This window comes from Cydia splendana, chromosome 4 (assembly GCF_910591565.1).
Source record: "Cydia splendana chromosome 4, ilCydSple1.2, whole genome shotgun sequence".
Classification (NCBI taxonomy): domain Eukaryota; kingdom Metazoa; phylum Arthropoda; class Insecta; order Lepidoptera; family Tortricidae; genus Cydia; species Cydia splendana.
This window is the reverse complement of record NC_085963.1, coordinates 37,123-54,796: the sequence shown is the minus strand read 5'-3', so window position 1 is coordinate 54,796 and position 17,674 is coordinate 37,123. Positions and strand designations below refer to the sequence as shown.

The 17,674-nt window shown below is 44.4% G+C and overlaps 2 protein-coding genes across 2 annotated transcripts; one reads left to right on the top strand and one right to left on the bottom strand.

Annotated features, from left to right (window-relative positions):
• Positions 1 to 5,005: 5,005 nt before the first annotated feature.
• On the bottom strand, positions 5,006 to 6,256 carry LOC134790238 (uncharacterized). Its single transcript, XM_063761069.1, has one exon. It carries the CDS (start codon positions 6,254 to 6,256, stop codon positions 5,006 to 5,008), a length of 1,251 nt encoding a protein of 416 aa, XP_063617139.1.
• Positions 6,257 to 9,235: 2,979 nt separating this feature from the next.
• On the top strand, positions 9,236 to 17,615 carry LOC134789604 (Krueppel-like factor 1). The gene is made up of 5 exons (XM_063760175.1): positions 9,236 to 9,388; positions 10,427 to 10,545; positions 11,087 to 11,250; positions 11,843 to 11,979; positions 17,529 to 17,615. Exons 1-5 carry the CDS (start codon positions 9,236 to 9,238, stop codon positions 17,613 to 17,615), a joined length of 660 nt encoding a protein of 219 aa, XP_063616245.1.
• Positions 17,616 to 17,674: the final 59 nt, after the last annotated feature.

Sequence of the window (17,674 nt, the reverse complement as noted above, 5' to 3'; positions counted from 1 at the left end):
CCCAATTTCATTTAAATTAGAACAAATTTACGTTCTTGAGTATCAAACTATCCTCTGATAGTTCAGCTTAAAAACATCGAAATGCCGGGACGTGCCCCTAGCCAGCCGCGTGTCCCAAGTCGAATGTAAGAACTTTGTTCGCTTCGCTCGCTCGTTCGATTATTATTTGTTGTAGATTAGGTTAATGTTTTTAACATAAATTACTAGTGGGGTAAAACAGTTCTGTTTACAGTTGGACCAAGCTAACTCTGCAATGCATTTGCGGTGACAAAGTGTGGCGATGTCATCAATTCATCATTAATGTCAAATTTATATGAAAATATGACGTTTATAATGTAACCCCCACACTTTGTTCTGTTCAAGTTGGTGCATAGTTAGCTTAGATGGAGCTTTTATATTAAGACATAGTGGCACTGGCATGTGCACAAAAATTGCTTTCAAGGTGACATAGATAATTTGTTAATTAGAAAAAGTAAATGAATGATAACCATTTTATCATGTGTAGATGATGGATTGCAAGAGATGCCAGAGGACAAGTCAGATGCGGACTTGCCGTCGCTCGACAGCGACCCCGTCACCATCCGGCCTGCCAAGTTCAGGGTAGGTCATTCAAGTTCGCATCGCGTATTTGTATTGACTTTAAAGTAAGTATCCTATCATACTTATGTTTTGTAGATAAATAAAAATAAGTTTATAGCAACCCCAACCCTTTCAGTGCGACGAGCCAGAATGCAACAAAGCGTTCCTCACGGAGCAGAAGCTGCGCCGGCACCGCGCCGTGCACAACAAGCAGCGCCCCCCTCCCCCCGCCGCCGTGGAGTGTCCGGCGGGGGCGCCGGGGGTGGAGGGGGTGGCGCGGGAGGCGGGGGAGGCGGCGGCGGGGGAGGGGGGAGGGAGGTGCGGGCGCGTGTTCGCGGCGCGGGAGCAGCTGGCGCGCCACCTGAGGGAGGACCACGGGCCTAGTGATGCGCTTCACGGGTACGGTGACTTTAGACTACTCGCACGACAATCGGCGCCTTCATATATCGATCTCCTACGTAAATAACCCATTTGTGAGGCTTCCTCTTACTAAATCATCTAGGTACTTGTGAAGCATTCTCTTACTATATCGCCCATTTGTAAAACACTCTTAGTAAATCACCCATTTGTGAAGCATTCTCTTCAGAGCGCTATTACATTTCGGCGTTGAGCAAGTTTAGGTATTTTACGCGCTGCGGCAGGCCGTGCGAGCTCAGTATGCCGATCCCTTCTACCACACTCGCACTACAATGATGGATTAAACATTCTTGATCCTTCGCGAAGCATATTGAAATCAACCATAACAACACTAAGTACTTAACTTTTAAAGTTCTAAAACTGTTATATGGTAAGTACGAAAATACTAAATGCAGTGCAAATGTACATAGGGGCTGTTCATAAATTACGTCATCTATTTTTGAAGATTTTTGACCCCCCCACCCCTCAAATCATCCAAAAATCAAGCTTCGGATGAATCTGTTTCCTCCTACGTCATGTTACCATCATCCGATGTCCAGACCCCCCCACCACTCCTCCCATTTGAAACGACGTAATTTATGAATAGCCCCATACTCGTACTTATGAAGGTATATTACTCGAAAGAAATTATAGGTACCTACTCGCTTATTTACATGTTTCGTCATTGCATTTGGTACCTATAGGTTGTAAAGTTTGTATCAACGAGGGTTTAAAAACGAACTGGTACTGAGGATCTGATGATGATTAAGGTGGTCACGGATACCAATCAACCATGTAGTAACATGATTAGGCTCGTTTGATTCGTCTCAACAAGATCTTTGACACTGAAGATACACAGGGTCTGATGATGGAGCTGGAAGGTGGCCACGGGTACCAGTCTATCATGTAACTAAACAACTTCGTGTTTGGGCTCGTTTGATTCGTCTCAACAAGATCTTTGACACAAGACAGTACTCAGGGTCTGATGATGGAGCTGGAAGGTACCATTACCAATCAACCATGCAACTAAACCACATCGTGTTTAGGATCGTTTGATTCGTCTCAACAAGATCTTTGACACTAGGTGATACTCAGAGTCTGATGATGGAGCCGGAAGGTGGTCACCGGTACCAATCAACCTTGAGTCAAATAAATACATATAGAATGTCAGGTCGTTTCAAATATTTTTAATCCTGTCCGGTAGTTTATTAAACTGTACCATTATAAATTATAATACTATAAAAACAGTGCTAGGATCAAAGTCTCTCGTTGCGGTTTACACACACACAGTATAGCGTTTTACACGGCGCCCGCCGCACACAATGATAAAAAACCTCGTCGTCGCCGTTGAAAATGTGCGGAGCCGACCGACACACGTCCTGCCTCTACAAGCTCTGCCGCGGCACTGAGCTGGCGCAGCGCGCGTCATCGGTAATATAGAGTAGTTTTCAAAAAATTGCCAAAAAATTATAGTAGAATTTCATAAACACTAATGTATACCAACAGTATAAGCAAATGTTGCAGATTGCTTGAGTATGAAAATGACTTCGATATTAAGTAGATTTTCGTAGGAATTGACACTTGTTTCGGAGAGAAAATCGAGTTCGTTTTACTTTGATTTTCTCTTTCTCAAAGGTATGTAGGAAAAATATAGTTTGATATGCCTAAAGTACAGGGTATTAGTAATACAAAATAGCCAGGTTTAGCAGAGTAAAATTCTCAACATTTCCAAATAAGAGCTCGCCATTCAGTGCTTCACGGGGTTTTTCGGAAACGACCATCAGAAAAAAAATCATTACTAATTTAATAAGTCCTTTTTCTAATATTTACAACGATATTTATAAAGATAAGAAGACGCTTTTACTGGAACAAGTACTCATTGTTTCTAATAATGAGCGCAAAGTCCTGAATTTCGTCGACTAGTATCATCAATTTTGCATTATTTCGACTTTTCTTGTAAGAGCGCTCTTCACCCCTTTGTAAAACATTCTCTTACTAAATCGCCCATTTTTGAAACATTCCCTTATTAAATCACCCATTTGTGAATGATTCTTGTACCAAATCGCCCATTTGTGATGCATCTTCTTACAAAACCATCCATTTGTAAAGCATGCTCTTACTCGTAACCAATCATCCATTTGTGAGGAATCCTTGTAGTGAGTCACCCATTTGTGAGGAATCCTTTTAGTAAATCAACCATTTGTGAATCATTCTCCTAGAGAATCACCCATTTGTGAAGCAATCTCTTGGGTAAATATAGTTTGGCCCAGGACTATCTCATTTCAAACAGACAGAGAAAGTCATACTGTCTTTGTAGTCTGTCTAGTACTAGCACCCAAAAAAAAAAGGGATGAGTATTGTTTTCCTGGTTCTTACTGACTGACAAGTTGTGTTTGCCGGACTATAAATCACCCATTTGTGAAGTGCCTTTAAGTATAAGAAAAGTGAGTAAGTATCTAAATACTCTATAAACTCTATAGTTTAAGTTTTATTTAAGTGTATATGGAATAATTTAATCCTTAAATAAATGATACATTATTATTATTATTTGTAATATGTCTTTCCATATCTCGGGACCATGGGGTCCCGGACCTTTGGAAGGCATGTGTGGGGCCAAAGCCAACAGCACAGAGGCCCTTTAAGACAAGTCTGATGTTGTGTAATACACCACCTAGAACTCATTCACGGGTACAAATAGTTAAATTAATACAGTGGAGAAGAATTCCGGTTATGGTGTTGAAGTTTGGCTGGTCAAAAGATTGGGCTATTGATGAGAGGTCCGGACACCTGCCAAAACAATGTTTCTACACGTTATCGCGGCAGGCGGTGACTTGCCACTAACTAGGTGGGCCCCTGAAACTGTCTGTAAAGACGACCAAGAGCAACACCGGTGTAAGCGGCTCAGGGGTGTCGAGAGGTGTGCGCCGCTTTCTACCCAGTGGCTGTTATAACAGCCACTGTGCCAACTCGCGTCTTATGTATCTTTCACTTCCACTCCTGGAGCATTTAGCTCTAGCGAATCTTCTCTGGACAGCCAATGAAGGCAAGCCAGAGCTGAGAGTCCTGCGGGTCCCCTTGGGGTCCACTCCGACCGACGAAGACACGCCGGAGACGGAGACCCTGACCGACTCTCGGGAGCTGAGCACTCGGGGGGCTCGTTACTCCCCAACAGCTCGCCACAAGCTGCCCTGCGGGCTTATTATTATTATTATTAAGTAAATCACCCACTTGAGAAATATCCACGACCCTCGTAGTGAATGAGTGAATCACCAATTATGGTAAAGCATCCTTTTAGTAATACAATATTATTGTAGAGCGTCTTCTTAGTAATCACCCATATTTTGTGAAACTTCTCTTAGTAAATCACCCATTCGTGCAATATCCCTTTTATTAATCGCCCACTTCCGAAACTTGTGAAACATTGTATTTAACTCTGCTGAACTTCTGCTTACTATTGTCGATTTATATTAAGAATAAGAATAAGAATAAGAATAATTTATTAAGAAAACCTTATTGCTAATGTTACATTATGCGTGAACTTTTACATTTTACGTACATTGTTACGTGCGCCTGAACTAGGAATATAATCCTGTATCTCAGGCAAAGAGATAATATACTAATTTAAAGATCAATAAACAATAAAACAAATTAAAATCATGAACATAGAGACATGAATAGGTATTGAATTATCTTACACTTAGTAACCAAGTATTGCTGTGTCAGTGTCTATAATATCTATAATGTAGGTCGATCGTGTTTATTTCATTATTACATTGTTATTAGTTTACCTTAAAAATAGTTACGAGGCAAGAAATGCATTTTGATAGGATTACGGTCAGTAGGGCAAATTAAACATAAGGTAAATAAAGCACTTATTAATGACAATTTTATACAAACATTAAATACTTAAGTATGAAAAACATTATCGATCTATACGTTGATAACAAATGGTAGGTAATAACTACAAACCAACTAGTTAGGTATACTTAGACAAACAATTAACAGATAATCTTTTAATAACATGTATTTATTAGCCCTCCCCATGATCAATCGAGTTTATGTACCGTCGTTCGGCCATTTTCCTGACGGGACAGTCAGGGTCCCCAGTTATATGACCATTGGGTTTTTTGAAGAGACTGCATGATGCGCATTTGGGATATTCTGCTTTAAATAGGCAATCCTTGTCCGAGTGCCCTAGATTACTGCAATGTCCACAGGTGGGCTCTGATTGCTTGCATGTTTTGGCAGCATGGCCGTAAAAATGGCACTTGAAACACTTTGTAACAGTTGTGAAGTCTCTGACAGGACACGATGACCAGTTGATGAAAGCTCGGTTTTCAGATATGAGAGCGCGTCGCATATAGGCTGGAACTTCTATCACGTAGTTACAGGACTCTGCATCTTTCTTACCCGACTTATGGCTTAATTTGATAGACGCTAAGAAATTTTCCCGAGTTAGTTCTGGAAACTTGTCGGCTATATTCTGTTCATATAAACAACTGTAGACCTCTTGATCCCGTAGAGCCGATGGTACACCTACTATTACAACTCTGGGCCTGCGCTTGAAGGGTTCATCGATGGTGAGATTTAGGGATGTGTTTTTAAATGTCAATTTCAATTTTTCTATGTCGTCCTTAGTATCAGTGCTGATGATAACACCGCCATTTTTAACTTTACGCAGCGCTCTTACGTGCAGTTTCATTTCTTCAGGATTAATAATTTTTTGTACTAGGTTTTTCGTTTCCTCGCTTGACTTCGACTGATCTTTAGGATAAATTGCGACTGAGCTCAAATTATTAGGACGAATTTCGTTTTTGTTACTGGTTTTCACCATATCGGCAAAAGAAAGTGCGTGTGTAGCCGGTCTGTTAGTGTTATCGATACTGTCCTTGAGGGCTCGGAAACTGTCTGATAGGTCTTGTTTTTCTTGAAGCGTCTGAAGAGTGCAGTGGTTAACGAGTGCCTTTGCTTTAAGGCCTTGATAAAGAACTGCCAAGTTTGCGGAACCGTGGGAAACCTTTCGGCAAAGATTGTGGATCCTGAGTTTTTGGTCGGAGTTCAATTTGCCTTCCGTCGATATGCTGCAGATTTCACTAAGAGATTTATCTATGGTGCTCATCCAATTCTGAATCTCTGATGTTGGTACCAGGTCAAGACTGGTCTGGTCTCTTGCGCTCGTTGGTTGTGCATTTTCATTTCCGGTATTCGGTGGCACTGGTGTTGATGGCGGGGAACGCTGAATTTTGGAACTTCTGCCAAACGGGCTGTTATTAGCACTCATAATGAATAAAGTTGTTTAAACACTTTGACGTCATAACTACTTACACTACACAAGCAAAGAACGTCGCATGACACAGTTTGTCAATATCGAGGTCAATGCATATTGCACACGATTTTAATTTGTATATTATTTAATTATAATTTCAACACGTCTGATCGATGGATTGCCGAATGGAACTCGTATTTATCGTATTATATCGTCTATATCAGTTGCGAGGAGTGCGGGCGTCGTTTCTTCTGGGCGGTGGGCCTGCGCGCGCACGCCCGCGCGCACGCCGCGCCCGGAGCCCTGCACCACTGTCTGTGGCCCGGGTGTGGCCGCGCCTTTAGACAGCCCTGCAGGCTCCGGGAACACGCCAGAGCACATACCGGGGACAGGCCCTACAGGTGAGGACTGCAGGTGGCGCCCTGCACCACTGTCTCTGGCCCGGGTGTGGCCGCGCCTTTAGACAGCCCTGCAGGCTCCGGGAACACGCCAGAGCACACACCGGGGACAGGCCCTACAGGTGAGGACTGCAGGTGGCGCCCTGCACCACTGTCTCTGGCCCGGGTGTGGCCGCGCCTTTAGACAGCCCTGCAGGCTCCGGGAACACGCCAGAGCACACACCGGGGACAGGCCCTACAGGTGAGGACTGCAGGTGGCGCCCTGCACCACTGTCTCTGGCCCGGGTGTGGCCGCGCCTTTAGACAGCCCTGCAGGCTCCGGGAACACGCCAGAGCACACACCGGGGACAGGCCCTACAGATGAGGACTGCAGGTGGCGCCCTGCACCACTATCTCTGGCCCGGGTGTGGCCGCGCCTTTAGACAGCCCTGCAGGCTCCGGGAACACGCCAGAGCACACACCGGGGACAGGCCCTACAGGTGAGGACTGCAGGTGGCGCCCTGCACCACTGTTTCTGGCCCGGGTGTGGCCGCGCCTTTAGACAGCCCTGCAGGCTCCGGGAACACGCCAGAGCACACACCGGGGACAGGCCCTACAGGTGAGGACTGCAGGTGGCGCCCTGCACCACTGTCTGTGGCCCGGGTGTGGCCGCGCCTTTAGACAGCCCTGCAGGCTCCGGGAACACGCCAGAGCACACACCGGGGACAGGCCCTACAGGTGAGGACTGCAGGTGGCGCCCTGCACCACTGTCTCTGGCCCGGGTGTGGCCGCGCCTTTAGACAGTCCTGCAGGCTCCGGGAACACGCCAGAGCACACAACGGGGACAGGCCCTACAGGTGAGGACTGCAGGTGGCGCCCTGCACCACTGTCTGTGGCCCGGGTGTGGCCGCGCCTTTAGACAGCCCTGCAGGCTCCGGGAACACGCCAGAGCACACACCGGGGACAGGCCCTACAGGTGAGGACTGCAGGTGGCGCCCTGCACCACTGTCTGTGGCCCGGGTGTGGCCGCGCCTTTAGACAGCTCTGCAGGCTCCGGGAACACGCCAGAGCACACACCGGGGACAGGCCCTACAGGTGAGGACTGCAGGTGGCGCCCTGCACCACTGTCTGTGGCCCGGGTGTGGCCACGCCTTTAGACAGCCCTGCAGGCTCCGGGAACACGCCAGAGCACACACCGGGGACAGGCCCTACAGGTGAGGACTGCAGGTGGCGCCCTGCACCACTGTCTGTGGCCCGGGTGTGGCCGCGCCTTTAGACAGCCCTGCAGGCTCCGGGAACACGCCAGAGCACACACCGGGGACAGGCCCTACAGGTGAGGACTGCAGGTGGCGCCCTGCACCACTGTCTGTGGCCCGGGTGTGGCCGCGCCTTTAGACAGCCCTGCAGACTCCGGGAACACGCCAGAGCACACACCGGGGACAGGCCCTACAGGTGAGGACTGCAGGTGGCGCCCTGCACCACTGTCTGTGGCCCGGGTGTGGCCGCGCCTTTAGACAGCCATGCAGGCTCCGGGAACACGCCAGAGCACACACCGGGGACAGGCCCTACAGGTGAGGACTGCAGGTGGCGCCCTGCACCACTGTCTATGGCCCGGGTGTGGCCACGCCTTTAGACAGCCCTGCAGGCTCCGGGAACACGCCAGAGCACACACCGGGGACAGGCCCTACAGGTGAGGACTGCAGGTGGCGCCCTGCACCACTGTCTGTGGCCCGGGTGTGGCCGCGCCTTTAGACAGCTCTGCAGGCTCCGGGAACCCGCCAGGCCCCAATTTCACCACGGTGACAGGTGCGACAATTGTAAAATCACTGTTGCTGACGTCACAGGCATCCATGGGCTACGGTTACAACTTACCATCGGGCGGGCCGTATTCTTGTTTGCCACCATCATTGTATCATTTAAAAAAACTTTATTATATCGGAAAAAAACTGATATTTCTTTTGCGAAGTTTCTGACAATTGTCAAGATTAAGAAGAATTGTAGGTAATTCTTGACAGGTGATGAGTTATATGTCGGAATTTCGTGACAATTGTAGTGTTTCTTGTGACAATTGTCATAAACTTAGCAAGAGAAATATCTGTTTTTTTCCGATATAATAAAGTTTTTTTAAATAAAACAATGATGGTGGCAAACAGGAATACGGCCCGCCCGATGGTAAGCGGTAACCGTAGCCCATGGATGCCTGTGACGTCAGCAACAGTGATGTTTTACAATTGTCGCACCTGTCACCGTGGTGAAATTGGAGCCAGAGCACACACCGGGGACAGGCCCTACAGGTGAGGACTGCAGGTGGCGGCCTGCACCACTGTCTGTGGCCCGGGTGTGGCCGCGCCTTTAGACAGCCCTGCAGGCTCCGGGAACCCGCCAGAACACACACCGGGGACAGGCCCTACAGGTGAGGACTGCAGGTGGCGCCCTGCACCACTGTCTGTGGCCCGGGTGTGGCCGCGCCTTTAGACAGCCCTGCAGGCTCCGGGAACACGCCAGAGCACACACCGGGGACAGGCCCTACAGGTGAGGACTGCAGGTGGCGCCCTGCACCACTGTCTGTGGCCCGGGTGTGGCCGCGCCTTTAGACAGCCCTGCAGGCTCCGGGAACATGCCAGAACACACACCGGGGACAGGCCCTACAGGTGAGGACTGCAGGTGGCGCCCTGCACCACTGTCTGTGGCCCGGGTGTGGCCGCGCCTTGAGACAGCCCTGCAGGCTCCGGGAACCCGCCAGAACACACACCGGGGACAGGCCCTACAGGTGAGGACTGCAGGTGGCGCCCTGCACCGCTGTCTGTGGCCCGGGTGTGGCCGCGCCTTTAGACAGCCCTGCAGGCTCCGGGAACACGCCAGAGCACACACCGGGAACAGGCCCTACATATTCATATTCATATTCTTTATTTGTATTGATCATACATTGTCACAGATGCGTAATTTACATTATTATTATACGATAGGTATGTCAGAAATATATACAATTAAAAGTAGGTATCATTGTAAACATTGGAAAAATAATAATAATTAAATTGACAATAAAATAGTTATACCCCGTTCCAATACGTTGGAATAATAATAATAGCTTTCGATTTAACATTCGTTAGCCTTCTAGGAATTTCTTGACTGAATAAGAACGCCTGTTGGATCAGGAAACACTTGAGTATTTTTATAAAAATGAGACCTGAAGCAACATCCTTTATATCGGTCGGTAACCTGTTATAGATGCGTGGACCTATAATTTGGAAGAAGTTACCTGTTTTTGCAAGTCTGTGCCTAGGTATTACTTTACTAGTAACTGCGTTCGTCTTGACGACTCACGCGTAGTAGAGGTGGAAAAGTGTTTCCTGCTCCGTCGGATTAGTTTTCCTACCTCGAATATAAAGAGCGAGGGAACCGTTAGGATGCGTAATTTAATAAAAAGCTCTCTTGCGGGTTCGTCGGACGGTACTCGGCACTTCACGGTCTGCAGCTAAACCCCAAAGATCGATTCCATAGGAAAGATGGGAGTGAAAATAAGCGTAGTAGGCGGCTAGCAGATTATTTTGGGACAAGGAGCCTTTGCAGGTGAGGACTGCAGGTGGCGCCCTGCACCACTGTCTGTGGCCCGGGTGTGGACGCGCCTTTAGACAGCCCTGCAGGCTCCAGGAACACGCCAGAGCACACACCGGGGACAGGCCCTACAGGTGAGGACTGCAGGTGGCCCCCTGCACCACTGTCTGTGGCCCGGGTGTGGCTGCGCTTTTAGACAGCCCTGCAGGCTCCGCGAACACACCAGAGCGCACACCGGGGATAGGCCCTACAGGTGAGGACTGCAGGTGGCGCCCTGCACCACTGTCTGTGGCCCGGGTGTGGACGCGCCTTTAGACAGCCCTGCAGGCTCCGGGAACACGCCAGAGCACACACCGGGGACAGGCCCTACAGGTGAGGACTGCAGGTGGCGCCCTGCACCACTGTCTGTGGCCCGGGTGTGGCCGCACCTTTAGACAGCCCTGCAGGCTCCGGGAACACGCCAGAGCGCACACCGGGGACAGGCCCTACAGGTGAGGACTGCAGGTGTCGCCCTGCACCACTGTCTGTGGCCCGGGTGTGGCCGCGCCTTTAGACAGCCCTGCAGGCTCCGGGAACCCGCCAGAGCACACACCGGGGACAGGCCCTACAGGTGAGGACTGCAGGTGGCAGGTAGGCAGGCAGGCAGGCAGGGATTTGACTGTATTTAAAATAAATTATTTTACACCATGCGTGAAATAAACCACCAGAAGATTAATAGAGAAAGTAGACAGTAGTTATTTTTAGACTCTATTTCTATTTTAAAACCCGTATAAAAGTATAAAGAGTAGGTAATTTGATTTTGACATCACATGCTAGATAAATTCCATAGTAGAAAAATCGTTTTGACAGTTCGAAAAAAGAAACTGATTTGACTTGTAGTCAAATACCCTATAGGTAGTGGTTTCGGTTGCAGATGTAAGCACCCGGGCTGCCCTTGGGCGTTCCGCACGGCGTCGAAGCTGCTCCGCCACGCGCGGAGACACACCGGCGAGCGGCGGCACGCGTGCGCCTGCGGCCGCGCCTTCCGCCGCCGCGAGCACCTGCGCGAGCACCAGGCCCGCCACCGCCGCGGCACCGGTATATGCGTCACGCCTAATAGGCCCCGTCCGTCATCCCGATATATTGTCGTCGACATCCGTTTACCGTCGGTCGCGTGGAATTTCACATCCGCAAAGGCAAAGCTGTTGTTTAACCGCTCGTGCTAATATTTCAAAGCGCGAGGGCTAAACAAAATTTGCCCCCGAGTGAAACACAAAATTTTTCACCACACCAACCCGAAGCAAATATTAAATGTAAAATATCAAACAAAATCAAACCAAATGAAATCCAAATGAATGTTGTAGTGTGGTGTAAAAAGTTTTACAGTAGGTACATATGGTCCTATTTTCCCGCACTAGTGCGTAAAATAGCACTTTTCGTGCGTATGTCAAAAGTTTAAAGGGCTTCCTATGTACTGTAAAACGTTAATTGTACGATACACGTGCGAATAGGTAATTCGCCTATTCTATATTCGCTCTTCCTCTTTTCCGCACTCGTATCTTAAATAACTATTTTCGTACTTTTTCCTAATCGGGCCACGATACCGAATATGCCCTACGGACCCCCACTATCTTAGGTACACGTGGCATATATTTATAGGATGTGATCGTCACCGTTAATATATTTCCAGAGGGGTCGGACAGCACCGGCAGGCGGGTCCGGTCCCGCATGCCGGCCCTGCCCGCGGGGGAGGCGGGGGGCGTGCGGGAGGGGGAGGGGCGGGAGGGGAGCGAGCAGGCGGCGCCCGCCCCGCACGACGAGTTCACGGTGAGTGGGGGGGGGGGGGGGGGGGGGGGGCGACCATCACGACGATGCCACGGTGGACGACTACAACCGTCTCGGTAAACCGTACCTCGTTGGGACGCGATGTCTCTCCCGCGACGATCGTTTTAGTTCCGACTTTCGTCAATTAGTAGATTCGTAGATGGTCGGTTGCACCGAACCGTCTGTCACCGTTGAAGCGTTCGTAAAATTTTATCGTGATAGCCCACCCTGTGAGCCTCGTTCTGGGGATTCATATACTGCTTTCAAATATAAAGACGATGTTCTTCTTGACAGGTTTATAATTAATATTAGTTTTACAAAGCTGGTTTCTCATTTTTGCGGTAATCCTTCACAAGTTGACAGGCAAAGTCAAAAGTCACAGATAACATATATCAGCCCTACACGCTCAAAAAGTATACTTTTGGCGGGCTGTCAATAACTGTCATTAGAACTAATATTACAATCATCTTATGTTGGTACACTGTATTAGCCATATTGTTTTATTAAGCCGTTACGTTGTTAAGCTTGGAATAATACTATATAATATAAAACTAGTACAGAATATAAAATGCTAATATTCGGCCAATCCTGGAGTACAACGCGTCTCTGCGTTTTAAAGAGTTAAACATAAATAATCCACATTATACACAACAGAACAATAGAATCAATATTAATCAACTTATGAACTACATCATTACAGGCATTCTCCAATGCCTGCAACGACTCACTCTTATAAACTACATCAATACATGCCTTCACATGTTATTGACTCACTGTTTCTTACAAACTACATCAATGCATGCATTCACATGTCACTGACTCACTGTTACATCAATACACGCATTCACATGTTATTGACTCACTGTTACATCAATACACGCACTCACATGTTATTGACTCACTGTTACTTATAAATGACATCAATGCATGGACTCAAATTCACATGTCATTGACTCACTGTTACTCATTTAACACATCAATACATGGATTCACATGTCATTGACTCACTGATACTTAATACATGAATTCACATGTCATTGACTCACTTTTACTCATTTAATACATCAATACATGGGTTCACATGTCATTGACTCACTGATACTTATACATCAATACATGGATTCACATGTCATTCACTCACTGTTAATCACTAAATGCATCATTACATGGACTCACTGTTAAACATTTAATACATCAATACATGTACTAACATGTCATTGACTCACTGTTACTCACTTAATACATCAATACATGGACTTACATGTCTTTGACTCACTGTTACTCATTTACTATATCAATATATGGACTCATGTCAGTTACTCACTGATACTCATTGAATACAAAAATACATGGATTAACATATATCATTGTCTCACTGTTACTCCTTACATCAATACATGGGCTAACATGTCATTGACTCACTGTTCCTGACTTAATACATCAATACTTGGACTCGCATGTCATTGGTTTCACTGTTACTCATTTACTATATCAATAGGTACATAATACATGCCACTGCCTCACTGTTACTCATTTAATACAAAAATACATGGATTTACATATCATTGACTCACTGTTATTCATTTACTACCTCAATGCAGCTCTTTACCTGCAATGCCTCACTGTTAATGTATGTACCATTTATAGCTCACTCAATTTCAATAGTTGCATGTCTTTTATACTAAATCACTCTTTATTGTTTGAAATATTACCAAATTGCTACATTATTCTTCATAAATTCGCTCTTATAACTCCTGTGTTACAAATTATGATACAATACCTTTTTCTCTTTAAGGTCACAAAACTTATTATTCTTTATAAATTCGCTTTGATAATTACTCCTGTGTTACAAATTATTATACAATACCTTTTCTCTTTAAGGTCACAAAACATATTACTCTTTATAAATTCGCTTTTATAATTACTCCTGTGTTGCAAATTATTATTATACAATACCTTTTCTCTTTAAGGTCACAAAATACTCTGACTCACTTTTAAAAAATGATCATGGATAAGTACCTATATATAAAATAAATAAATATTAGGGAACATCTTACACAGATCAGGTAATTATCTCTTTCAATAATATAGGTTTCTCTGTTTCACTTCTTAACAAGATGTATTGAATATATCTTTCACAATTTCATTATATTCATATTACTGTTACTCTAGTAGTAATCTCATCACAATTTCAACACAAAGATAAATAGTTAATATCTTCAACAGTCACATGCAACATTAAATTTTTTTCATCTCTTGACTCTCTTGAATTCCAAATACCAAGTTATTATCACAACTATTAGTTTGCTAAGCATTAATATTTTGCAACAGCTATGAATACTACTTTATTTTAAATTATGATAATTAAATTTCAAATTGATCATGATCACACATTTTCCCTAGGCTTGCGCCTGCTCGTTCACTACAGAGACCGCTCTGCTCTCGGTCAAAAGAACTATTTCGGTCTTTTAGTTCCTATAGTTAATGACTGACTCAAGCTTACTTTTCACATATATCATCATTTTTTTTTTTATTTAATAACATCTTTAACATTATTAACATATATCAATTGCTTTCGTAGTAAACATATTTACCCTTTTGCCTTCACTCTGAATCACTATGTATGTATACTAGTACACTTATCTCCCACATAAATTTTCTTGTAAGCCTTAACACCTTGTTTATTAGTTTAGTACCCTTTCTATTAAATTCTACATCAGCTTGTACCGGACATAAAATTATATCATTGCGCAACTCTAGGTATGAAATCATATTTACTAACTGTGCTGCAAATGGCAATTCAACCATTTATTACCTTAAAGGTCTAGCAAGGTTTATATATTCCTAAATCATCCTAAAGGACACATACACATACAAGTACACAACGGTCAGTGTTTTAATAATTTGTAGAGTATAATTTACTTTCATAAGTGCCTGCAATAGCTTGTGAGCCCAATGAATTGTACATAATCCATCAGAAGTAACCGTGTACAATGCTGCAGTCCATACATAAACATTACAGGACTTAAACAGGAATACATTTTTACTAATTTCATACAAACATAAGTCATCAATCATTTTAACAACATTCTATAACATACTACAGTAATAATTAAAAAAAAATTAATTATCATTCTGACATTGTCTACTTCTATGGTCACTACTTTCCTACCTACATGTTTAACTAACAAATTGCAAAAGCCCCACAATAAAATTATTAAGTTGACATGGACTGACTGGGTCCATGAGTAAATTTCAAGCATCAGTTCTCTCTCTCTCTCTCTCAGGATGCTTAGATGCTCAAGCTATCAAAATCAACATATGCCTAGTATTGTACCCTGCTGATATAAATTAACTTGAAATTATTACCTATTTTTTTAACTACCCGTTACCTGAACCAGCCTTTTTACTGGATATCTCACTTATTAACTAATGCCGTGTTTATGTGTAATTTTATCGTGATAATAATTTTCTATGCCATGTGAAAATAACTGATGGCAGGCCTCGGTACCATCTATGTGAATGGCATGAATGACCATTACAACAATCCATATCAAGAGACCTACTCACTTGGCTATATTATGGTGTATACTGATATTTGATATAATACTGCCTTGCACTTGACTTTTCCTTACTTCTTCTGTCACACTTTCTACTACAACCATGGAATCTTCTCATTTTTCACTTTTACTGTTAAAACTGACAATATGAAAACAAATCCACATAAGTACTTACACATAACATAACATAACATAATAGTTACAACCAGTAATTCAGAGTGAAATTCAAAAGTAACAATTATGAACTAGAATTTCCTTAAAATTGATTTCCATTCACAATCAATAGGCTCACGAGAAGCCTAACACATACTATTAATCACTTGGTACTATTACAGCTATAGGAGTTACTGTAAGCATTTCAATCACCAAAAAAAAAGAAATTACGCACACGAACAAACGCTAAACACATGAAACATGCTCTTGTTAGTAGATTTACGACACAAAACGAGCTATGTTATTTTATTACGTAGTTTGTTCAGATAGGTTAGTTTTCCTTAAACGGATATCACTTTCTCCAACTCCCAGATTTGTTAGTGAGCAATCACTTCTCTGACTGCCAAATTACGGTGAAAACAGATGAAAATAACTGGAATTATCAGACCTCTGGCTCCCAATTTATAAAAATAGCGTCTTTTCCAACTGGCGGGCGTCGGTTTCAAAGCAAGCTTCTCCAACTTATCCCGGCTTCTGAATTGATAGCCCACCCTGTGAGCCTCGTTCTGGGGATTCATATACTGCTTTCATTTGAAAGACTATATATTTATAAAGACTAAGACTTTATATTTATAAAGACGATGTTCTTCTTGACAGGTTTATAATTAATATTAGTTTTACAAAGCTGGTTTCTCATTTTTGCGGTAATCCTTCACAAGTTGACAGGCAAAGTCAAAAGTCACAGATAACATATATCAGCCCTACACGCTCAAAAAGTATACTTTTGGCGGGCTGTCAATAACTGTCATTAGAACTAATATTACAATCATCTTATGTTGGTACACTGTATTAGCCATATTGTTTTATTAAGCCGTTACGTTGTTAAGCTTGGAATAATACTATATAATATAAAACTAGTACAGAATATAAAATGCTAATAATCGTATGGGAAGTTTCATAGATCTCCGCTGCGTGATGTTGATCAGTCTGTTAACTGTGTTCGGTGCGACTGGCCCTCGGTATCACGATACATGGTTATTTTTGAACCGTTAGCCATATTATTATATAATTTGCGAAAAGTCCCCAAAAAAATCTTAGTGTAATAAAAATAGTATTTTTTTTCATATTTTTCAATTAGTAGCCACTCTTTCAAATCCGAATATTGTACGCGTGTGTGGTCACCATAAAGTGCACGCTCGGAGGCGGGGTATAGCGTTATCAAGTAGCACAAGAAACCCTTATCTATCTATCTCACTTACCTACCACTAAGAAATAAAAAAGAGGGTAGTTTACTCGCACGCGGCTCGAGTTATTCAGAGACAGGGAGAGCTCCAGGTGCATCCAGCGATCGAGCAAACCAGCACGATATGACCTCGAGACTCGTATAACCTTCGTAACTAGAGAGGGCACTAAACGCGCCGCCCAGTCCTGTTAGCTTCTGCTCGGTGAGCCATATGAATGACACTTCTGCGTCTTATTATGATAACGATGGAGTGCAGATACGTAGTACTTTGCTTAGCCACTGTAACTTAAACCTGAACTACCTACCCATTGCATAATTAAGGAGTGCTCTTGTACTGGTTTACGTTGGACACAGATGCGCTTGATGAGCAAGTGTACTTACATTAAAACTTACGACTTACGTTGCTGTCATTCGGGCGTTTGCGATGCCCTGATTGGCTATAAGATTGTACCATCCCTTCCTAGTGTTGTAGTTGTATTGCTGATCTATAATGACATACTGATTTAAACTTTCACGATTATCAAACATTATTATTTATTAAATTGCACAACGGGACTTAATCGCGTATTTAAGTTTTAAGATCTACCTCGTCGTAGGACGGCGTTGGAGAGGTCCACGGTCTAGGAGAAGAGCGCGGGGACAACGCCGTCCTCGAAACGTCGGAGGTAAATCTTAAAACTTAAATACGCGATTAAGTCCCGTTGTGCAATTCTATAATGACATATTCAAATATGGCTAACGG

Excerpts from the sequence above, each read along its gene's own strand:
- LOC134790238 (XM_063761069.1), bottom strand. The coding sequence starts at position 6,256 with ATGAGTGCTAATAACAGCCCGTTTGGCAGAAGTTCCAAAATTCAGCGT.
- LOC134789604 (XM_063760175.1), top strand. The coding sequence starts at position 9,236 with ATGCCAGAACACACACCGGGGACAGGCCCTACAGGTGAGGACTGCAGG. Across the intron at positions 9,389-10,426 it reads ACCGGGGACAGGCCCTACAG|GTGAGGACTGCAGGTGGCGC; the intron begins GTGAGGACTGCA and ends TAGGCCCTACAG. Across the intron at positions 11,251-11,842 it reads CCGCCACCGCCGCGGCACCG|AGGGGTCGGACAGCACCGGC; the intron begins GTATATGCGTCA and ends ATATATTTCCAG.